This window comes from Mesoplodon bidens (genome assembly GCF_964165515.1).
Source record: "Mesoplodon bidens genome assembly, chromosome: 14".
NCBI lineage: Eukaryota > Metazoa > Chordata > Mammalia > Artiodactyla > Ziphiidae > Mesoplodon > Mesoplodon bidens.
Genome location: NC_138170.1, coordinates 8,882,206 through 8,907,654, shown reverse-complemented (window position 1 = coordinate 8,907,654; position 25,449 = coordinate 8,882,206). Strand labels below are relative to the sequence as shown.

Below are 25,449 nucleotides of genomic sequence, written 5' to 3'. Positions count from 1 at the left end.
AGAAGGGGCAGTAGGGTCAAGGAAATCTTTGCAAAAATTAAGAAGGCCTATGCCCAGTTCTCTGGAATCCTATTTTCCTTAGATGTTCCAGTTTGTCCCCAAGGGGTTGAAACCTAAATATACTCCTTGGATTCCTGTGCTTCATTCCTCACACTATAAACCTCAGTGCTCAGCTGTTCCAGGAGTTGATCCACTACTCCTAAGGGATGGCTGCCTTTTCAGCACCTCTTGGCATTCAGAATTCAGCCTCAAATTTCAGCTGCCTCCTTTGTTATTATTTTTTTCTTTTTTTTGGCACCGTGCAGCTTGAGGGATATTTCCCCAACCCGGGATCGAACCTGGGCCCTTGGTAGTGAAAGCAAGGAGTCCTAACCACTGGACCGCCAGGGAATTCCCTCAGCTGTCTCCTTTGGATGTTTGTACCATAAGGCCTTTCTTTGAGGAAATAATCAGAAAAATTAGTCTTCCTTTAAGACCTAAAAAGAGAACTTAACTTTCTCAATTACTGTGCTCTAAAATTCCTACTTTGCTGATAAAGAAGATGACTTTATGATCCAATTAACTAAACAGAGATCCTTGGAAAGTTAATCAGACTGAGAAGAATGTCTTGAATAAAATTAAACTTAACTATGATTTACTGGAAAAAAATCTGTAGTGTTTTCTTGCTGCTCAGTGTAGAATCATGGAATCCCTTGTCAAATTATTTTGTGGTAGAAACTGTCTCTGTCCATCTGAAATGAAACTTAGACTCGAGGCTTCTATTAATGTCTAAAAGGGTGTGTCACGTGGAGAGAATTGCATGGCTGACTGTGATAGGTCATCAATTGTCCTGTTCTTGTTGATTTCAGATAAAACTCAAAGGAAATCTACTGGGGGCCTAAAAAACATGATTTCTCCTGTTGGACTTAATTCTTGATTTTTCTAAAACAATAAGATCTCAATGTGATTTGTTATTTCAAACAGCATCTCTATCTGTTGTTACACCTTGCAGTGACGGAAAATGCATCTGTTCATTTTTAAACTGATCCACTGGACTAAAACTGCAGAAGCATGGTTTGTCTCTTGAGACCCTTCTGCTCAAGAACTCTGAACAGCCTATTGCTTATATCATTAAATCCAAATTATTCTGCTGGGTGTTTGTGGCACCCTCCTCCTGTCTCATATTAGTTCCTTCTCTGTCCACACACCACCCTTTTCAACTGTCAGGCTGGTTTCCAGCTTAGGCTGTGCTAGAATGCATACATATCTTTGTCCACCCTGTTCCCTTCTCCCATCCTGATTTCTACAAACAAGAGAGTGATTCCTTACCTGCTATAAGGTACTGGGTTGAATTAGATGAGCTCACGTGGCCCTATGCAAATTTAAGTTGTCTCATTATTTTCATTATTACACAGTTTTAATCATTATGATGTGAACATTTTTATTGGACAAAGGGAAACAAGCAAGTGCCTGGAAAGAAGTTAGCTATTTCCTGAGTTTTACATTTGTAAACCTCAATCTGTTTGATTATGGTCAATATCATGATTCAGTATGCATCTAGATCTAACCTGAACTGGAGAAGAGAAATGGCTTGGTTTGCTTCTGGTTTGACTAACCAGAAATGGTAAAATATCTGATAAGTAACTCATTTTCACCAAGAAAATTAAACAAAATTGTAAGTAAGAGGAAACTTCCAAGTTTCTTCAATAAGAGAGTGCTCTAGGGTCAGTGATTCTCAATATATGGTCCTTGGAATGGCAGCATCAACCTCATGTGGGAATTGCAAATTCAGAGGCCCCCTCCAGACCTACCGAATCAGAAACTTGGGGGTTAAAAATCTATGTTTTTGCAAGTCCTTTAGGGCTTGCTGGAGAACAATTGCTCTAGGTCCATGGCCTACAACTCTGGTTGAATATTGGGATCATTTGATGAGTTTTAAAGAAATGATGTTGCTTGGGCTCTACCACAAACCAATTAAATAAAACTCTGGGGGTGGGGTCTGGGTGACTCTAGCAGCCAAGGCTGAGAACCACTGCTCTAGGTTCTTCAGATTTCTGTATAAGATGAAGTAATCACCCACTAAATTGTCATAGCTCAAAAATGGTGCCTGTGTGTGTGTGTGTGTGTGTGTGTGTGTGTTTGAAGGAAGGGTAGGGAGACAATCCAAAACTAAGGAGTTTTGATGATCCAAGTGAAAATACTAAGGACCTGTAGTGTTTCCACTTGCTGACTGACATTTGACTTGATTGAAATTTCTTCATGGACTAGCCCAAGAAAGCTGTCATTGTGTTAAGCAACCTGGGGAGGTTTCTGATAATGTGGCTTCAAAATGATCTGTTCCTGATTACATAACATATATGCCTCATTATAGTGTTTTTTATAATTATGACCTCAAATGGAAACTAGAATGCTTTCACTTGAGAAAGTTTCAAGCTGGCATTTACCTGTGTTTTCTGTTCTAGGCTGCTAAATACGTGATCTAGCTGAAAGGACAGAACAGCTTTAGTTTGAAATTTAAAAAGCTGCCTAAAAAATTATTTTAGCATAACAGGCTCAGAAACTACTTGAGAACCAACTTGATCACTTAGAAAGTAATATGGCCTGAACCCAGTGTGGACATTTTTATGGTCCTAACTATATTTCATAGAATCCCAATCCCAACAGATATCCCACAAGAAAAGATTCTTTGGTTATATAGGACAGAAATGCATAATTATATTTAACCCAAGGTTTATCAATCTCAGCACTACTGACATTTGGGGCCAGATAATTCTTCACTGTGTGGGACCATCCTGGGAACTGTCAGCTGTTTAGCAGCATCCCTGTCCTTTTCCCACTCCATACCAGCAGCGCCACTCTTTCCAGTTGTAACAATCAAAAATATCTCTGGATGTTGCCAAATGTCTCCCAGGGGGAAAAAATCTTCCAGATTGAGAACCAGTGATTTAACTTGATGTTTCTCAAATTTACATGATCATAGAACATGTTCTTTTACTATCCACCTGTTAATATCACTTATGATCTTATGATCCAGGAAATACACACTGGGAAACACTTAGGTAGAGGACACATTGTGTCCTCTTTCTTGGCTTTTCTCGGACCCTAAAGATGCTCAGGATTTAGGAGGACTCTGTTGTACATTGATTTCTAATGACTTTAAAATTGAAATTGCACAGAAGATTAAATCATAGAATTGAAAGATGGAGCATCAGACATTATTCTGAATTTCCTGTCTGTAAATCGCAAAACACTATCAAATAGCAAAGTCCTTAGTATATCTGTACCTCAATTTCCTCTTCTTTCAACTATACAGGATGTTTTTTTCCTGGGGCTTTTTTTCAGGATGAAATAAGACTAATGTACAGAAAGCACTCAGCACAATGCCTAGCACAGAGTGTGTGACAAATGTCAGGAGTAGTTGTTATTCTGAGGATGAGTACATTAGGCATAATGCATGAGTGCCTGGGTTCTGAAATTTAACTACTTGGGTTTGAATTCCAGCCCCACAATTCACTAGCTATATGAACTTTGTCAAATTTCTCAACTCTGCCTTAGTTTCCTCATTTGTAAAACGGATATATCAATACTACCCACCTTGTAGAGTTGCTATGAAGATTAATTATGTAAAGAATTTGGAACAATATTTGGCACAAACTAAGAGTTGGTGTTTTTAATATTGAGTTGCAGGACTCATCCATTTCTTTGTAAAGACTTGGTATCCCACTATGGCCTTATGATGCACCCACGGTTCCTTACCAATATGAACAAGTTTATATTTCGGTGACCAAACCAAGAAATAGCAAAATATTGACATACACAATTAAAACAATAGTGAGATGAGAGGCTCCATAGATATGGGAAAAAAGTCCCTCATGTACTAGGGAGGGAATGGTCAGACATCACAGTGGCTCCTTTTTCAGGAGTATGAAAAAGAAATATTTACACATTGCCCTACCAGAGGGTCTCCTTCAATTCAACTAAATGGTCATGCTCATTAGACTTTCATAGACTATATCTGGCAGCCCTCTACCTAGAAGGCTAGAAAAGGAACTACTTCTTGCCTTCCAGGCAGCATCAGTCTTTGCTTTTCCATGGGACCCCTAGCAACAATTCAATAGCCACCCCCGAGCTATCCTCTCCCCAGGTGACAACTCAGATGCAAGGACATGAGATCCATATTGGGTGGGTGTGAAAATCACCCTGGCTTAAGAGGAGCCAATATTTCTTGCAATAACTATAAGCATACATTTTAGGGTTCCTGCAGAGACATGCCCAGAAAAAGAACTGTGAAACTATGGGAAGTCCAAAGCTATGGCTCCCCTTCAGGTACTTATAATTCATTTATAGTTCCTCTCAATGCAGATATACTTTACCAATCAGGGGTCATTTTTATCATAAGCAATGTTGCCTAGAAACAACTGACATTCTACTTGTACTAGGTTACCAGGGGAACAGAGCTTCAGAGTTAACCAAAGGCCAGATTCTCATGCGGAGAAAACTGTTCTACAATCCTCTAAAGCAGCCGTCCCCAACCTTTTTGGCACCAGGGACCGGTTTCGTGGAAGACTATTTTACCACGGACGGTGAGTGTGTGGGGGATGGTTCAGGAGGTAATGTCAGCGTTGGGGAGCGGCAGATGAAGCTTCACTTGCTTGCCTGCCGTGCACCTCCTGCTGTGTGGCATGGTTCCTAACAGGCCATGGACCAATACTGGTCCAGTATTGGTCCGCGGCCCGGGGGTTGGGGATCCCTGCTCTGAAGCAACGCCTCCCAAACTTTGCATGTTCTAACACACTTGTACAGTGATAACATTTTATAAAGCACACTGGTGAAGACATTAATTATAATTTCTTTGTATTATAATAAGAAAAATAAAACATTCAGGGAAATATTCAATACTGAATTTTATAAAACTTCCAAACAAAGTCTAGCTCCTAAACAACCACAGCTATGACTCTAAATTTTTGAAGTATCTACTGCATTTCTAATCAAGACATGATGAATGGTCTGTTCAAATTATTAAAGTCACCACTGCTAAGGAATACACTTCATAGACGTGGGAGACAGCAAATGGCAGATGATGATTTATTGCTCTGTCTCTGATGAATGGAAACTCCCTTTTCCACTGACTAGAATTTGTATCACTTGTTCTTTTGAAATTATGTTCCAGAGGTACCATCATTCTTTAATTCTAACAGCTTTTCATTTTCTTGCTTTGATAAATGTGGTGTTGAAATTTCTTATGATAATACAAATTGATTTAAAACCCAAACATTTCCATATCAAGTACCTTAGAAACAATGGTGACACTTTCTCTCAAACATAGATGTTATGCTGTTTGACTTAGTAATTTTTCCTTAAATTTAAATTCTTAACAATGACTAAAAAATCATGAGAGAGCCATTTTAAATTTCACTGCTCTGAAGTTGAATTTTTGCTTTGAATTCCTAATCTTTGTCAGTATGTGTTAATATATTTTCAGGCAGCTCTTATATTTTTTTATTAAGTTCATTCAGGTACTCAAATGTCAGTTAAGTAACCCAGCTGTAAAACCCAAAACTATCCTTCACTAAATCTACAAAGTTGAATCATTTGCAAAATACTATCCAATTCTTGACAAAATTCTTCCTTTGGATCACCTAGGCATTTAAGTCTGAAACAACAAATAATGGTGTTCTGCTCACATATCTTTGTAGAAAGCTTAAAAACAGAAGGTCAGGTGGTGGCTTCGATTTTATTATAGTTACAATTTTGATAATATTATTTAATTTGGAATTCATAACTGCAGAGAAACATTTACATGTGGGAGTTCTTTTGTGAATAAAATACTGTATTATGTATTTTAATCTCAGGATTATCAGAATAAACTCTACATGGAAAATATATTTTCAAGAAGTAGAGAATTCAGCACCACCAGACCAGCTTTTCAACAAATGCTAAAGGAACTTCTCTAGGAGGGAAACACAAGAGAACATAAAGAACTACAAAAACAAACCAGAAACAATTAAGAAACTGGTAACATACATATCAATAATCACCTTAAATGTAAATGGATTAAATGCTCAAAACCAAAAGACACAGGCTCACTGAATGGATACAACAATAAGACCTGTATATATGCTGTCTACAAGAGACCCACTTCAGACCTAGGGACATATACAGACTGAAAGTGAGGGGATTGAAAAAGATATTCCATGCAAATGGAAATCAAAAGAAAGCTGGTGTAGCAATACTCATATCAGACAAAATAGACTTTAAAATAAAGACTGTTTCAAGAGACAAGGAAGGACACTACATAATGATCAACGGATCAATCCAAGAAGATATAACAACTATAAATATATATGCACCCAACATAGGAGCAACTCAATACATAAGGCAAATGCTAACAGCCATAAAAGGGGAAATTGACACTAACACAATAATAGTGGAGGAATTTAACACCCCACTTACACCAATGGACAGATCATCCAGACAGAAAATTAATATGGAAACACAAGCCTTAAATGACACATTAGACCAGATAGACCTAGTTGATATTTATAGGACATTCCATCTGAAAACAGCAGAATACACTTTCTTCTCAAGTGCACACAGAACATTCTCCAGTATAGATCACATTTTGCATCACAAATCAAGCCTCGGTAAATTGAAGAAAACTGAAATTGTATCAGGCATCTTTTCTGACCACAACACTATGAGATTAGAAATCAACTACAGGAAAAAAACTGTAAAAAACACAAACACATGGAGGCTAAACAATATGCTGCTAAATAACCAAGAGATCACTGAAGAAATACAAAAAAAACTAGAGACAAATGACAATGAAAACATGACAAACCAAAACCCTATCAGATGCAGCAAAAGCAGTTCTAAGAGGGAAGTTTATAGCAATACAATCCTACCTCAAGAAACAAGAAAAATCATAAATAAACAACCTAACCTTACACCTAAAGCAACTAGAGAAATAAGAACAAACAAAACCCCAAGTTAGCAGAAGGAAAGAAATAATGAAGGTCAGAGCAGAAATCAATGAAATGGAAACTAAGAAAACAATAGCAAAGATTAATAAAACTAAAAGCTGGTTCTTTTGAGAAGATAAACAAAATTGATAAATCTTTAGCCAGACTCATCAAGAAAAAAGGGAGAGGGCTCAAATCAATAAAATTAGAAATGAAAAAGGTGAAGTTATAACTGATACCACAGAAATACAAAGGATAAGATGTAAAGCCAGGGCCTCAGACATGGAGCCGGAGTGTAGACACCTGTCAAGCCCAGGCAGAGTCCTTGGCGCACTGGGTGGCACGGGCAGTGCAGGTGGCCCAGCTCTGACCCTGAGGACACCAGGCCGCCTTGTGCACCTCAGGCCACTGCCATGCCCCTCCGGCAGCTCCGAGTCCCCATTGCCACACAGCAGCCAGGTGGTAGCAGGGATTTGGATGTCCGTGTCTTTAGGGGACCATTACTTCGCCTGCCACATGGCTTTGTATGGGAGGAGCTTCAAGATGGCAGAAGAATAAGATGCAGAGATCAACTTCCTGCCCACAAATACATCAGAAATACATCTGTATGTGGAACAACTCCTACAGAACACCTACTGAACGCTGGCAGAAGACCCCAGACCTCCCAAAAGGCAAGAAATCCCCCACGTACGTGGGTAAGGCAAAAAAAAAAAAAAGAAAAAACAGAGACAAAAGAATAGGGACGGGACCTGCGCCAGTGGGAGGGAGCCGTGAAGGAGGAAAGGTGTCCACACACTAGGAAGCCCCTTCGCGGGCGGAGACTGCGGGTGGCGGAGGGCGAAAGCTTCAGAGTAGCGGAGGAGAGCGCAGCCACAGGGGTGCGGAGGGCAAAGAGGAGAGATTCCCGCACAGAGGATCGGTGCCAACCGGCACTCACCAGCCCGAGAGGCTTGTCTGCTCACCCGTCGGGACGGGTTGGGGCTGGGAGCTGAGGCTCGGGCTTCGGTTGGATCCCAGGGAGAGGACTGGGGTTGGCTGCGTGAACACAGCCTGAAGGGGGCTAGTGCACCATGGCTAGCCGGGAGGGAGTCCAGGAAAAAGTCTGGAGCTGCCGAAGAGACAAGAGACGTTTTCTTGCCCCTTTGTTTTCTGGGGCGCAAGGAGAGGGGATTAAGAGTGCCGCTTAAAGGAGCTCCAGAGACAGGCGTGAGATACGGCTATCAGCACCGACCCCAGAGATGGGCATGAGACGCTAAGGCTGCTGCTGCCGCCACCAAGAAGCCTGTGTGCAAGCACAGGTCATTATCCACACCTCCCCTCCCGGGAAGCTGTGCAGCCCGCCACTGCCAGGGTCCCGTGATCCAGGGACACCTTCCCCGGGAGAACACACAGCACACCTCAGGCTGGTGCAACGTTATGCTGGCGTCTGCCGCCGCAGGCTTGCCCTGCATCCGTACCCCTCCCTCCTCCCAGCCCGAGTGGACCAGAGCAACCAAATCAGTTGCTCCTTTAACCCCGTCCTGTCTGAGTGAAGAGCAGACGCCCTCAGGCGACCTACAGGCAGAGGCGGGTCCAAATCCAAAGCTGAATCCCGGAAGCTGTGCGAATAAAGAAGAGAAAGGGAAATTTCTCCTAGCAGCCTCAGGAGCAGCGGATTAAATCTCCACAATCAACTTGATGTACGCTGCATCTGTGGAATGCCTGAACAGACAACGAATCATCCCAAATTGAGGAGGTGGACTTTGGGAGCAACGATATATATATATTTTTCCCTTTTTCTCTTTTTGTGAGTGTGTGTGTGTATGCTTCTGTGTGTGATTTTGTCTGTATAGCTTTGTTTTTACCATTTGTCCTAGGGTTCTGTCTTTTCTTTTTTAATTATTACTTAAAAATTTTTTTCTTAATAATTATTTTTTAATTTTTATTTTAATAACTTTATTTTACTTTACTTTATATTATTTTATTTTATCTCTTTCTTTCTTTCTTTCTTTTTTTTTCTCCCTTTTATTCTGAGCCGTGTGGAGGACAGGCTCTTGGTGCTCCAGCCAGGCATCAGGGCTGGGCCACTGAGGTGGGAGAGCCAAGTTCAAGACACTGGTCCACAACACACCTCCCAACTCCACGTAATATCAAACGGCAAAAATTGCCCAGAGATCTCCATCTCAATGCCAAGACCGAGCTCCACTCAATGACCAGCAAGCTACAGTGCAGGACACCCTATGCCAAACAACTAGCAAGACAGGAACACAACCCCATCAATTAGCACAGAGGCTCCTAAAATCATAATAAGGCCACAGACACTGCAAAACACACCACTAGACGTGGACCTGCCCAGCAGAAAGGCAAGATCCAGCCTCATCCACCAGAATGCAGGCACTAGTCCCCTCCACCAGGAAGCCTACAAAACCCACTGCAACAACATTAGCCACTGGGGACAGACACCAAAAACAATGGAAACTACGAACCTGCAGCCTGCAAAAAGGAGACGCAAAACACAGTAAGTTAAGCAAAGTGAGAAGACAGAGAAACACACAGCAGATAAAGGAGCAAGGCAAAAACCCACCAGACCAAACAAATGAAGAGGAAATAGGTGGTCTACCTGAAAAAGAATTCAGAATATTGATAGTAAAGATGATCCAAAATCTTGGAAATAGAATGGAGAAAATACAAGAAACATTTAACAAAGACCTAGAAGAACTAAACAGCAAACAAACAGTGATGAACAACACAATAAATGAAATTAAAAATTCTCTAGAAGGGATCAATGGCAGAATAACTGAGGCAGAAAAACGGATAAGTGACCTGGAAGATAAAATAGTGGAAATAACTACTGCAGAGCAGAATAAAGAAAAAAAGAATGAAAAGAATTGAGGACACTCTCAGAGACCTCTGGGACAACATTAAATGCATCAACAATCGAATTATAGGAGTCCCAGAAGAAGAAGAGAAAAGAAAGGGACTGAGAATATATTTGAAGAGATTATAGTTGAAAATGTCCCTAATATGGGAAAGGAAATAGTTAATAAAATCCAGGAAGGACAGACAGTCCCATACAGGATAAATCCAAGGAGAAACACACCAAGATACATATTAATGAAACTATCAAAAATTAAATACAAACAACAAATATTAAAAGCAGCAAGGGAAAAACAACACATAACACATAAGGGAATCCCCATAAGGTTAACAGCTGAACTTTCAGCAGAAACTCTGCAAGCCAGAGTGGCAGGACATGTTTAAAATGATGAAGGAGAAAAGACTACAACAAAGATTACTCTACCCAGCAAAGATCTCATTCACATTTGATGTAGAAATTAAAAGCTTTACAGACAAGCAAAAGCTAAGAGAATTTTGCACTACCAAACCAGCATTACAACAAATGCTAAAGGAACTTCTCTAGGCAGGAAACACAAGAGAACGAAAAGTCCTACAATAATAAACCCCGCCAAATTAAGAAAATGGTAATAAGCACATACATATCGATAATTGCCTTAAATGTAAATGGATTAAATGCTCCAACCAAAAGACATAGACTGGTTGAATGGATACCAGAAAAAGCCCATACATATGGTGTCTACAAGAGACCCACTTCAGACCTAGGGACACGTACAGACTGAAAGTGAGGGGATGGAAAAAGATATTCCATGCAAATAAAAATCAAAAGAAACCTGGAGTAGCAATTCTCATATGAGACAAAATAGACTTTAAAACAAACACTATTACAAGAGACAAAGAAGGACACTACATAATAATCAACGGATCAATCCAAGAAGAAAATATAACAATTGTAAATATTCATGCACCCAACATAGGAGCACCTCAACACCTAAGACAAACACTAACAGCCACAAAAGAGGAAATCGACAGTAACACAATCGTAGTAGGGGACTTTAACACCCCACTTTAACCAATGGACAGATCATCCAAAATGAAAATAAAGAAGGAAACACAAGCTTTAAATGATACATTAAAAAAGATGGACTTAATTGATATTTATAGGACATTTCATCCAAAAACAACAGAATACACATTCTTCTCAACTGCTCATGGAACATTCTCCAGGATAGATCATATCTTGGGTCACAAATTAAGCCTCGGTAAGTTTCAGAAAATTGAAATCATATCAAGTATCTTTTCCGACTACAACGCTATGAAACTAAATATCAATTACAGGAAAAAATCTGTAAGAAATACAAACACATGGAGGCTAAACAACACACTACTTAATAACCAAGAGATCACTGAAGAAATCAAAGAGGCAATCAAAAAATACCTAGAAACAAATGACAATGAAAACATAACAACCCCAAACCTATGGGATGCAGCAAAAGCAGTTCTAAGAGGGAAGTTTATATCAATACAATCCTAGCTTAAGGAACAAGAAACATCTAAAAGAAACAACCTAAATTTACACCTAAAGCACTTAGAGAAAGAAGAACAAAAGACCCCGAAGTTAGCAGAAGGAAAGAAATTATAAAGATCAGGTCAGAAAGAAATGAAAAACAAATGAAGGAAACAATAGCAAAGATCAGTAAAACTAAAAGTTGGTTCTTTGAGAGGATAAACAAAATTGATAAACCATTAGCCAGACTTATCAAGAAGAAAAGGGAGAAGACTCAAATCAATAGAATTAGAAATGAAAAAGGGGAAGTAACAACTGACACTGCAGAAATACAAAGGATCATGAGCGATTACTACAAGCAACTCTATGCCAATAAAATGGACAACCTGGAAGAAATGGACAAATTGTTAGAAATGCACAACCTTCCAAGACTGAACCAGGAAGAAATAAAATAAATGAACAGACCAACCACAAGCACTGAAATTGAAACTGTGATTAAATATCTTCCAACAGGGCTTCCCTGGCGGCGCAGTGGTTGGGAGTCTGCCTGATGATGCAGGGGACACCAGTTCGTGCCCCGGTCTGGGAAGATCCCACATGCCATGGAGCGGCTGGGCCCATGAGCCGTGGCCACTGAGCCTGTGCATCTGGAGCCTGTGCTCCACAACGGGAGAGGCCACAGCAGTGAAAGGCCTGCGTACCACAGGAAAAAAAAAATCATCCCACAAACAAAAGCCCAAGACGAGATGGCTCCACAGGCTAATTCTATCAAACATTTAGAGAAGAGCTAACACCTATCCTTCTTAAACTCTTCCAAAATACAGCAGAGGGAAGAACCCTCCCAAACTCATTCAACGAGGGCACCATCACTCTGATACCAAAAACAGAAAAAGATGTCACAAAGAAAGAAAACTACAGGCCAATATCACTGATGAACATAGATGCAAAAATCCTCAACAAAATACTAGCAAACAGAATCCAACAGCACATTTAAAGGATCATAAACTATGATCAAGTGGGGTTTATCCCAGGAATGCAAGAATTCTTCAATATATGCACATCAATCAACGTGATACACCATATTAACAAATTGAAAGAGAAAAACCACATGATCATCTCAATAGATTCAGAGAAAGCTTTCAACAAAATTCAACACCCATTTATGATAAAAACCCTGCAGAAAGTAGGCATAGAGGGAACTTTCCTCAACATAATAAAGGCCATATGTGACAAACCCACAGCCACATTGTCCTAAATGGTGAAAAACTGAAAACATTTCCTCTAAGATCAGGAACAAGACAAGGTTGCCCACTCTCACCACTATTATTCAACATAGTTTTGGAAGTTTTAGCCACAGCAGCCAGAGAAGAAAAAGAAATAACAGTGACCCAAGTTGGAAAAGAAGAAATAAAGCTGTCACTGATAGCAGATGACATGATACTATACATAGAGAATCCTAAAGATGTTACCAGAAAACTATTAGAGCTAATCAATGAATTTGATAAAGCTGCAGGATACAAGATTAAAGCAAAGAAATCTCTTGCATTCCTATGAACTAATGATGAAAAATCTGAAGTGAAATGAAGAAAACACTCCCATTTACCATTGCAACAAAAAGAATAAAATATCTAGGAATAAACTTACCTAAGGAGACAAAAGACCTATATACAGAAAATTATAAGACATTGATGAAAGAAATTAAAGATGATACAAACAGATGGAGAGATATACCATGTTCTTGGATTGGAAGAATCAATATTGTGAAAATGACTCTACTACCCAAAGCAATCTACAGATTCAATGCAATGCCTATCAAACTACCACTGGCATTTTTCACAGAACTAGAAGAAGAAATTCCACAATTTGTATGGAAACACAAAAGACCTCGAATAGCCAAAGTAATCTTGAGATAGAAAAATGGAGCTGACGAAATCAGGCTCCCTGACTTCAGAGTATACTACAAAGCTACAGTAATCAAGGCAGTATGGTATGGCACAAAAAGAGAAATATAGATCAATGCAACAGGATAGAAAGCCCAGAGATAAACCCATGGACATATGGTCACATTATCTTCGATAAAGGAGGCAATAATATACAGTGAAGAAAAGACGGCCTCTTCAATAAGTGGTGCACGGAAAATTGGACAGCTACATGTAAAAGGATGAAGTTAGAACACTCCCTAACACCATACACAAAAATAAACTCAAAATGGATTAAGGACCTAAATGTAAGGCCAGACACCATCAAACTCTTAGAGGAAAACATAGGCAGAACACTATATGACATAAATCACAGAAAGATCCTTTTTGACCCACCTCCTAGAGAAATGGAAATAAAAACAAAAATAAACAAATGGGACAAATAACAAAAGGTTTTGCACAGCAAAGGAAAGCATAAACAAGATGAAAAGACAACCCTTAGAATGGGAGAAAATATTTGCAAATGAAGCAACTGACAAGGGATTAATCTGGAAAATATACAAACAGCTCCTGCAGCTCAATATCAAAAAAACAAACAACCCAATTAAAAAATGGCCAGAAAATCTAAATAACCATTTCTCCAAAGAAGATATAGAGGTGGCCAAGAGACACATGAAAAGATGTCAACATCACTAATTATTAGAGAAATGCAGATTAAAGCTACAATGAGTTATTGCCTCACACCAGTTAGAATGGCCATCATTAAAAAATCTACAAACAATAAATGCTGGAGAGGGTGTGAAGAAAAGGGACCCTCTTGCACTGTTGGTGGGAATGTAAATTGATACGGCCACTATGGAGAACAGTATGGAGGTTCCTTCAAAAAGTAAAAATAGAACTACCATATAACCCAGCAATCCCACTACTGGGAATATACCCAGAGAAACCATAATGCAAAAAGACACATGCCCCCAATGTTCATTACAGCACTATTTACAATAGCCAGGACATGGAGGCAAGCTAAATGTCCATCAACAGATTAATGGATAAAGAAGATGCGGTATATTTGTACAAATTGTGTCATTTGTAGAGAAATGGATGGACCTAGAGACTGACATACAGAGTGAAGTAAGCCAGAAAGAGAAAAACAAATATCATATATTAACACATATATGTGGAATCTAGAAATTGGTACTGATGAACCTATTTGCAAAGCAGAAATAGAGACATAGATGTAGAGAACAAATGTGTGGACAACAGGGGTGGGAATGGGGGGAGTGGGATGAATTGGGAGATTGGGATTAACATATATATGCCGCTGGGTATGAAATAGATAACTAGTGAGGAACTGCTGTATAGCACGGGGAAGTCTACTCAGTGCTCTGTGGTGACCTGGATGGGAGGGAAATCCCAAAGTGAGGGGTATGTGTATACATATGGCTGGTTCACTTCACTGTGCAGCAGGAGCTGGCACAACACTGTAAAGCAACTATACTCCAATAAAAACAAAACAAAACAAAAAAGAAAAAACCCCAGCCCTCAACAGTTGAATGACTAAACAAATTATGGTATATTCATAAAATAGAATACTACTCAGCAAGGAAAGGAAAGTTATTCATGCAACAACATGGATCTCAAAAATATTATGCTAGAGAAATTGGACACAAAAAGCCAGCTGTGATTCCCTCTGTGTGAAATTCTTTTTAAAAAAGCATACTCAATATGTTGTGATAGAAATTACATTAGTGGTTGCCTGAGGTGTCAGGGAGGGGTGGTCATGGTGGAGGGTATGTATGAGAAATTTTTCAGGTGACAGAAATGTTCTTGATTGAGGTAGTGGTTACATGAATGTATACATTTGGCAAAGCTTATCAAACTACACTTAAAATGGGTCATAGTATTATGTCAATTATATTTAAATAAAGTTGAGTTTTTAAAAAAAATCCTGTTGGCTTAACCTTCAAATTATTTCCAGAATTTGACCCACTTCTCCCCACCTCCACCACTACCACCTGGTCTATCTCTTACGTGAATAATTACAGGATTCTAATTGGTCTTCCTGTTTCAATACTTGCTCCTCAAAAGTCCATTCTCTACACAGCAACCAGAGAGGTCCTTTTCAAAATGTAATTCAGATCACGGCACTTCTCTACTTGAAATTCTTCCTTGGTTCTCCATTTTTCTCAGAGTAAAAGTTAATGCTTTTACAATAGCTGGCAAGGCCATCAATGGTCTCTCATCTCATTCATTCTACTGTAGTCACACCAGCCTGCTGTTCGGTTCTTCAACATGCCAGATGTGCTCCTGCCTTAGGATATTTGTATTCACTTTACTGCTGTCTAGAAAGCTCTTCTCCCCTCTTCCCATAGCACATAATTCACTCATTCTCCTTCAAGTCTTTGTGCAAATGCCAGCTTCTCAATAAGGCCCACCCTGACCACCCCAATATATTAACAACCTCTTTCCAAGAACTTCCAATCCCCTTTACTCTACACTGTTTTTTTGTAAAACATTTAGCATATTCTAGCATTCTATATAATTTACTCCTGTATCATATTAATTATTGTCTCCCTCTGCTAAAATGTGAGCTCCATGAGGGCAGCAATTTTGATCTGGATGATTCACTAACCTATATAGCTCTAGCACCTAGAAATGGTCATGCTATAGATTGCGTGCTCAATACATTTTGCTGAATAATTCTCATAAGCATCTCTCTTCCTTCTACAAATTGTTTCTCACTTCTGTTAAGCTCTTTCAGGTTTACAATAAATCTATCATTTAAAATTTTGATTAAAATGTTTTTCTCCTCCCCAGCAGGAGAGTTGTTTTCAGTGTTATCTGACTCAATCAAAACTACAGTGCTGAGTAAGGGAGAAGAGAATTCCTAGGAAGAACTTTTATCTTCCTATGCAGCAGAGACTGGGGAAGGCAGCTCAAAGAATTTGGTGGCATTGCTCAACTACAACCACCTTCAAGGAAAGACCATCTCAACAACTGTAACATTCAACCCAACTAAACAACCACAGAGGAAGGTCAGCATCATCTTTAAGTCCTTTTACCTGTTGTGCTGAATTTTAAAGCAATTCACACATTTGGGTGACTCTTCAAATTATTTCAACAACAAATGTGTGTTTAGCAATAATAGAGAGTATATGTGAGTGTGTGTGTATTATTAATCTAGATAAATACCCTAAATTATCAAGCTCATTTTACTTACAAAAGACCCTTATTTCTAGTCTATTAAGGAAAGCTGAAATGACATGTGAAAAAAATCAAGCATCATCTATTTTTTATACATTGCTATCTTCTTTTCTCAGTAATCAAAAAATATCAAAAATATGTTTGTAATACCGATTAAAAATAAATGGAATTATATCAATATAATATAAACATAGAAACACAGCAGTATCTATAAAATGTCTATAAATAAAGATAAATGGGAAAAATAAAAGTGTGATTAAGATTCATTTGTCATTGGATGATAACCCAACTTATATTTTATCAGATCAATCATTAACATGCAATTGATTATGGATAACATTTGCAATCTTATTTGTAATTTTTACTGCTAAATAAATTGCTTCATAAAAGAGAACTCACTTCAGATTATATCTATCGTACTCAGTGGAAGATCTTGGCACTGCAGAGATCATATAAAGAAATCCAATGTGTTCATTTTCACGTACTATTTTAATGATTTGCAAGGGATTTTGAATGTTGGCTTTAATGACTTCTTCCCGGTCATGGAAATAGTACTTAGGGTAAGTTGAGGAAGTAATCTTGTAGAGGCCTCTTCTTCCAGTGCTGATACGTGACAGTTTAGCAGGAGAGGGAGAGAACGCCTCAGCAGAGGGCCATTGGATCTAAACAAAGCCAGTTTTTGAAAAAATTAGTTTTTTGGGGGGGGAAAAACTATATATGTGACAAAATATTAACCTCCAGGACTAATTACCACACTGCCTAAGATGTCTAGGGCTTAAAGGAAAGCATTTTTGAACTGAAAACTTTCAAACTATTGATCGGCAGTGATAGATTCCCTCTCAGTACTCCTTGCCCAGATGTCCATCTCCTTCCCACAAACACCCCAGCAACACTTCCCATTGCCTTCTCTTCTCCCTTCACTTAAATGTTTATTACATCAAAATGTTACCAGCTCCCTGGTGTTTATGAGAGCCCACCACTCCCCTTGCTCAGTTGCTCTGTATCTCCCCTGACTGTGGCCTTTCCCTCAGGGCCCCACCCCCCCACCAGCCCCACTTTGTTCTGACAATCTTGATGCTTTTCGGTGAGTGACATCTTGGACAGCTGTCGTCATAACTCATATTAAACTATTTTTAATGAATGTAACGGGTTGTTACATTGAGTATTGGGGATCAGTATTATGTAATAGCCTTGGAGAAGCATATATGTTATTTTATTTTCGAACTTCCTCCTCTTATTTTATTTTTTTATTGGAGTAAAATTGTTTTACAATGTTGTGTTAGTTTCTGCTGTACAGTGAAGTGAATCAGCTATATGTATACCTATATCCCCTCCTTCTTGGACCTCTATCCCACCTCCCCCCATCCCGCCCATCTAGGCCATCAAGGAGCACCGGGCTGAGCTCCTTGTGCTATACAGCAGGTTCCAATAGCTATCTATTTTACACATGGTAGTGCATTTATGTCAAATCTAATCTCCCAATTCATCCCACCCTCCCCTTCCTCCCCGTGTCCACATGTCTGTTCTCTACATCTACGTCTCTATGCCTGCCCTACAAATAGGTTCATCTGTACCATTTTTCTAGATTCCATATATATGCATTAATATACGATATTTGTTTTTCTCTTTCTGGCTTACTTCACTCTATATGATAGACTCTAGGTCCATCCACATCTCTACAAATGACCTAATTTCGTTCCTTTTTGTGGCTGAGTAATATTCCATTGTACATATGTACCACACCTTCTTTATCCATTCATCTATCATTGGACATTTAGGTTGTTTCCATGTCCTGGCTATTGTAAATAGTGCTGCAATGAACATTGGGGTACATGTGTCCTCACATGCACACTGAAATGTGAGAGGCACTGTCTCCAGAACAGGCAATTGTGAGTTAGTAACATATATGCTTATGCTTCCCACCCTGTGGGTCCTAAGCATAAGCATATATGTTATTAACTCACAATTAATTGCTTGTTCTGGAGACAGTGCCTCTCACATTTCAGTGTGCATGTGAATTACTTGGGTAACCTGTTGAAATGCAGAGTCTCCCAGCCAATCCGAGGTGGAGCCTGAGATTCTGCATTTCTCACTTGCTCCCAGGAGATGCAGATGCTGCTGGCTCCGGACCACGTGTGGAGCCCCAAGGCTAAGCCCCCACCATGTTCACACACTTGAGCTCTGCTCCAATCCCTGGGCCCCACTGTCTGCTCTCAGTGCTACTCACACTCCTTTGCTCCTCCCCAACAAACTTGGGACAGCATCAAACATGGCTTCTCCTCCTGCCGAGGAGGTTGATAACCGTGTTTGAGGAAATGTGACATCAACTCCAGCATTCATCCCTTTGTCTCTCTGACAGGACTGGCTTTAAGATAAAAGAATCTGCATTGAAGACCTGCTTTGGTGAATAATTGAGGTACATATAGAAATGATATCTTTATTGCCTATTAGCAGAGTTAATAGAGGTTGCCATTTCTATAAGAGAGTTATTACCATAAGCTCTGTGGAACAACGTCCCCATAAGATTTGTATTCATAGGGATCATTATTCTCTATCTCTGATTAAATACCTCATTGAATAGGAGTTTCAGAAGAGAATCCTGGGAATTTCAGAGCTAAAGGACATACATCTTTAACATCAAAGATAAAATATGCTCCTTTCATTTATTGGTCAGGGATAGCAACAAAGGTACTGTTTTCTTATATAAAAGAAGAGGCCAAACCAGATACCAGAACCAGAGAAAATACATATTGCTTTGTCCCAATGTTTCAACAAGAGCTGTAGTTAACTCTTTTATGAGACAAGAGTATGAATATTTTAACAGGAAATGCATTTATTTTATTTATTATATCTCTTAAAAAGTTGTACTGCATTCTAAGTGAAAGGTTTCTTCAACAATAGGCCTACACATTTTCATTTTATTTCTAATTATGTAACTCAGTGGGAAGATATGATTCAATTTAAACAGTCACATATGTTTGAATTTTGCAGTGGTTGGGGGAGGGAAATAGAGGAGGCATTTATTCATAAATTGTAGAACATCTATAATATTCCTCTATGGTGGATTCCCAGTCCAATTGATAAGCCAATCTTTCTTAATTACCGGAAGCAAAGCCTTCAACTTTCCTTCCTTCTTTCCTTCCTCCATCCCTTCCTCCCTCCCTCCCTTCCTTCCTTCCTTCCTTCATCTCCCAGTAAATCTTCATAGATACATTTCCATTCTGAACTCATTCTGAGAAATCAATACCCAGAAATATGAACCTCTTCTCAGAATAAATACCCTTCTCCTTTTAAATAGAATATCCCCTTTCTTCCACATTTCCCTTCAACCTCTAACTCTTTACTGAATTCTTCACTTAGTTACAGTTACAGCCAAACATAACCTATAACTTGTTACTTTTCAGCTACTTCCTTCATCCCAGATGTGCACACAATCTCTCTCACTTTTATTTTTTAAAAATTTTATTGAAGTATAGTTGACTTATAATGTGTTAATTTCTGCTGTACAGCAAAGTGATTCAGTTTTACACATATATATTCTTTTTCATATCCTTTTCCATTATGGTTTATCACAGGATATTGAATATAGTTGCCTGTGCTATACAGTAGGACCTTGTTTTATTAATCCTTCCTATGTATAATAGTTTGCATAATCTCTTTTTAAAATTCAAGCTCTTGAAACCCACTTTATACCAAATGAGCTAATTAATGTACAACAAGATCTTTCTTGGCCCCACTTAAAATATCTCATTCTCTCTTTCTACTTCACAGAAACCAAATTAATTGAAGCTATACAATTTCATACAATTTATCATATGATATTCTTTCAGGATAATCTCACCCAAACCCATGGCTCCCAAGGCCATAGCTCTCCCACCTTATCTGCCTTGTTAACTTTCCACTCATTCCTCCGAGCTTAGCGCAGTTCCCTAGGGTAGCTGTTCTTCCAATGATGGTCTCCCTGGCCACCAGGTATAAGCATCCCTTCTGGTCAGTTCTCCATTATTTTGTATTTTAAATGATCAGTGAAAGCTCTTATCACACCTCACTGCGCTTAAGTGTTTACTTGTTCATTTCCCACCTCCAGATTCTGAAATCCTCGAGGACAGAGCTTGTCCTCAACTCTCAGTTTCTAGCACTGCAGCCCAAAGCCTGAAAGACAGACAACTAGCACTGAAAGATCCTCTCAATAAAAAGCTCAGAGAATTCTTGGCTCTATTGGTATTTTTATTGTGGGTGTGTCCTCCACATTTTCTTCCACTGCTGTTCTTTTGTTTAATTATCTACAGGTGTTCACATAAAGCCAGGCTCTAGTGATTTTGCCCCAGAACTATTATTCACTTATTCATTGCAAGGCAACTTCCCCACTCTACAACTCTCACCAATTACAAAAGTTGTCTCTCTAGTTGGTTCAGTTTCTTTTTCATTGCCCTTCACCAAGGTCTTCAAAGATTTGGGGGAATAATGATGAAAATTTCATAGAAGTTATAATAACATTCAAAATACTATTATGTCTTCTTTTAACATGTCTTCTAGAGAAGATCAGAAGACACTATATGAATGCTGAAAGTTTTCCTTTATGATTTTACTCCACTGTCCAAATTTTCCTTAAATGGGAAGAACTGGGAAATACTGTATTCCCCCAATCCATTACATAACCTAAGAGAAAAAGATTTTACCACTATCTTTATGAGTTAAAAGCATGTTAGCAATGCTATATGAAACTAACATTAAAAAGATCAATTAAGTACTTTAATACTTACCTGTTTTTTCTTTTTCACAGAATCTTCATGCTTGAACTGAACAAGAGATTTGGTAGAACTTCTTTCTTCAGTGCTTCCTGGAGGCTTTAGGACTCCAGAAGTGATTAACCGGTATCGGTTCTGCTCATATATGTATTCTGGCTTCTTATGATCTTGGTAGGCTTTTAGCACTGGCTTTGGGAAATAAAGAGACTTGTTAATCTTTTAAATATTAATGCGAACTTGTTCTTCACTACCTTTGGACTCTATCTCTGTTGGAAATTGATCACCTTCCTGGACTAACTTCCTAGTTAAGCCACAATCATTATTAGCAGCTATCATCATTGTCCATGGCCTATTGCTTGACTAAGACTTTTCTACTTGGTTTCCATTAATTCTGCCCTTTAAATACCAATGAATACTTCTAAGGGTGACATTATAACAGAAAGTACACAGAGGCATGAAATCACATACTCACTAATTGTCCAATACAAACCCCCACCATTCACTACAACAGTTACCGTGGGATCATACAGAACTCCCACTCCACCCAAAGGTCACTAATCACTTCCCATAGCCATAACTAATTGAAGGTCATCACAAAACCAAACAACCTGACTTTTAAAATGGGCAGAGAATCTGAATAGGCATATTTCCAAAGAGGAAATGCATCTCTAATCATCAGGAAAGTGCAAATCAAAACCACAATGAGATATCACCTCACACCTGTCAGAATGGCTATCATCAAAAAGATAACAAATAAAAAGTTTTGCCAAATATGTGGAGAAAAGGGAAAACATTGGGGATGTAAATGGTGCAGCCACTATGGAAAACAGAATGGCGATTCCTCAAAAAATTTAAAAAAGAACTACCATATAACCAACCCAGCAATTCCACCCTAGGGTATTTATCTGAAGAAAATGAAAACAGTAATCAAAAAGATATATGCACTCTATGTTCACTGCAGCATTATTTACAACAGCCAAGATATGGAAGCAATCTATGAGCCCATCAATAGATGAATGGATAAAGATGTGGTATTTACATACAATGGAATACTACTCAGTCATACAAAACAATGAAATTTTTTCCATTTGTGACAAGGATAGACTTAAGGGTATTATACTAATTGAAATAAGTCAGACAGAGAAAGACAAATACTAGATGACTACACTTATATGTGGAATATAAAGAAAACAAAACAAATGAACAAACAACAAGGCAGAAACAGAGCTATAGATACAGAGAACAAACAGATGGTTGCCAGAGGTAAGAGGGGTGGGTGGAGGAAAGAAGTAAGTGAGGAAGATGAAGAGGTACAAACTTCCAGTTGCAAAATAAAAGAGTCATGGGTATGAAATGTACAGTGTGGAGAATATAGTCAATAATTATGTAATATCTCTGCATGGTGACAGATAGTAACTAGACTTATCATGGTGATCATTTTGAAATGTATACAAATATTGAATCACTATGTTGTATAATAGGAACTAATGTAGTTTTACAGGTCAATTGTACTTCAAAAACAAACAAAATCATAGCAACAGAGATCAGATTTGTAGTTACCAGAGGCAGAGGGTGGAGGGTGGAGGGGGAAAATTGGAAAAAGATAGTCAAAAAGAGAAAAGGCATTCTCTTCAATAAGCGGTGCTGGAAAAACTGGATAGAAACATATAAAAGAATTAAATTAGGACATTCTCTAACACCGTATACAAAAATAAACTCAAAATGGATTAACGACCTAAAGGTAAGACCGGGTACTATAAAACTCCTAGAGGAAAACATAGGCAGAGCCCTCTGACATAAATCACAGCAATATTTTTTTTTGATCTGTCTCCTAAAGTAAAGGAAATAAAAGCAAAAATAAACAAATGAGACCTAATTAAAATTAACAGCTTTTGCACAGTGAGGGAAAACATAGACAAAATGAAAAGACAACTTACTGAATAGTAGAAAATATTTGCAAATGATATGACCAATAAGGGATTAATATCGAATGTAATATATAAACAGCTCATACAACTCAACATCAGAAAAACAAACAACTCGATTAAAAAATGGGCAGAAAAACTGAATAGACATTTTTTCAAAGAGGAATACAGATGAGCAACAGGCACATGTTGTGTCTGTGTCAAAGGATTTATCTATATCTATTGATATAATCATATGGTTTTTATTTTTCAGTGGGGTAATATGGTGAATTACAGTAATTGCTTTTTAAATGGTTAAATCCCTACATTCCTGAGATAAATCCCTCTCTCTCTCTCTCTCTCTCTCTCTCTCTATATATATATATATATATATATATATATATATATATATAGAGAGAGAGAGAGAGAGAGAGAGAGAGAGAGAGCGAGAGAGAGTCCACGTATAAGGGATATTATATGATATTTGTCTTTGGCTTACTTCACTTAGTGTGATAATCTCTAGGTCCATCCATGTTGCTGCAAATGGTATTATTTCATTCTTTTTTATGGCTGAGTAATATACCATTGTATATATGTACCACATCTTCTTTATCCATTCATCTGTTGATGGACATTTAGGTAGCTTCCATGTCTTGGCTATTGTAAATAGTGCTGCAATGAACACTGGGATGCATGTATTTTTTTAAATTATGGTTTTCTCCAGATATATGCCCAGGAGTGGGGTTGCAGGATCATATGGTAGCTTTATTTTTCGTTTTTTAAGGAACCTCCATACTGTTCTCCATAGGAGCTGTACCAATTTACATTCCCAGCACCATTTATTGAGGATACTGTTTTTCCTCTATTGTATAGTCTTGCCTTCTTTGTTGTAGGTTAATTGACCATAGGTGTATGGGTTTAGTTCTGTGAAAAATGCCATTGGTAATTGGATAGGGATTGCATTAAATCTGTAGATTGCCTTGGGTAGTGTAGTCGTTTTGACAATATTGATTCTTCCCAAGAACACGGTATATCTTTCCATCTGTTTATGTCATCTTTGATTTCTTTCATCAGCATCTTATAGTTTTCAGAGTACTGGTCTTTTGCTTCCTTAGGTAGGTTTATTCCTAGATATTTTATTATTTTTGATGTGATGGTAAATGGGATTGTTTCCTTAATTTCTCTTTCTGGTCTTTCATTGTTGGTATATATAAATGCAACAGATTTCTGTATATTAATTTTTGTTACCTTTGCTTTTGATGTCAAATCCAAAAAAATCATTGCCAAGACTGATCTCAAAAAGCTTACAACCTATGTTTTCTTCTAGAAGTTTTATAGTTTCAGGTCTTATGTTCCAATGTTTAATTCATTTTCAGTTAGCTTTTGTGTATGGTGTAAGTTAGTGGTCCAGTTTTATTTTTCCATGTGACTGTTCAGTTTTCCCAATACCATTTATTGAAAAGACTGTCCTTTCTCCATTGTATATTCCTGGCTCCTTTGTCATAAATTAATTGACCATGTATGTATGCATTTATTTCGGGAATCTTTATTTTGTTTCATTGATCTATGTGTCTGTTTTATGCCAACACCATCCTGCTTTGATTACTATAGCTTTGCAATATAGTTTGAAATCAGGACACGTGATACCTCCCACTTTGTTCTTCTTTCTCAAAATTGCTTTGACTATTCAAGATCTTTCATGGTTCCTTCTCAAGATTGCTTTGGCTATTTGGGATCTTTTGTGGTTTCATACAATTTTAGGATTGTTTGTTCCATTCCTGTGAAAAATATCATTGGAATTCTTACAGAGATTTCACTGAATCTGTAGATTGTTTTGGGTAGTATCGGCATTTTAGCAACATTAATTATTCCAATCCATGAGCACAGGATTTCTTTCCGTTTATGTCTTCTTTGATTTCTTTTATCAACATCTTAGAGTTTTCAGTGTACAGGTATTTTCACCTCCTTGGTTATGTTTATTCCTAGGTATTTCCTGCTTTTTCATGCAATTGTAAATGGGATTGTTTTCTTAATTTCTCTTTCTGATAGTTCATTATTAGTGTATAGAAATGTAACAGATTTCTGTATTTTGACTTTGTTTTCTGCACATTTACTGAATTCATTTATGAGTTCTAACAGCTTTTTGGTGATCTCTTTAGGGTTCTCTATATGTAATACCATGTCATTCACAAAGAGCAACAGTTTTACTTCTTCCTTTCCAATTTGGATGCCTTTTATCTCTTTTTCTTGCCTTTTTTTTTTTTTTTTTTTTTTTTTGCAGTAGGCGGGCCTCTCACTATTGTGGCCTCTCCCATTGCGGAGCACAGGTTCCACACACACAGGCTCCATGGCCATGGCTCATGGGCCCAGCCACTCTGTGGCATGTGGGATCTT

At 38.2% G+C, this 25,449-nt stretch overlaps 1 protein-coding gene across 1 annotated transcript in view; it reads right to left on the bottom strand.

Moving 5' to 3' along the window:
* The window catches only part of DNAH6 (dynein axonemal heavy chain 6), a 274,144-nt gene that overhangs the window by 241,840 nt on the left and 6,855 nt on the right, over nt 1-25,449 (bottom strand). The window contains exons 3-4 of the mRNA XM_081255033.1: nt 21,167-21,340; nt 16,803-17,065 (exon numbers count right to left, since the gene is read on the bottom strand). Of these exons, the coding sequence (XP_081111159.1) occupies nt 16,803-17,065; nt 21,167-21,340 (437 nt within the window). The remainder of the gene's footprint in view (nt 1-16,802; nt 17,066-21,166; nt 21,341-25,449) is intronic.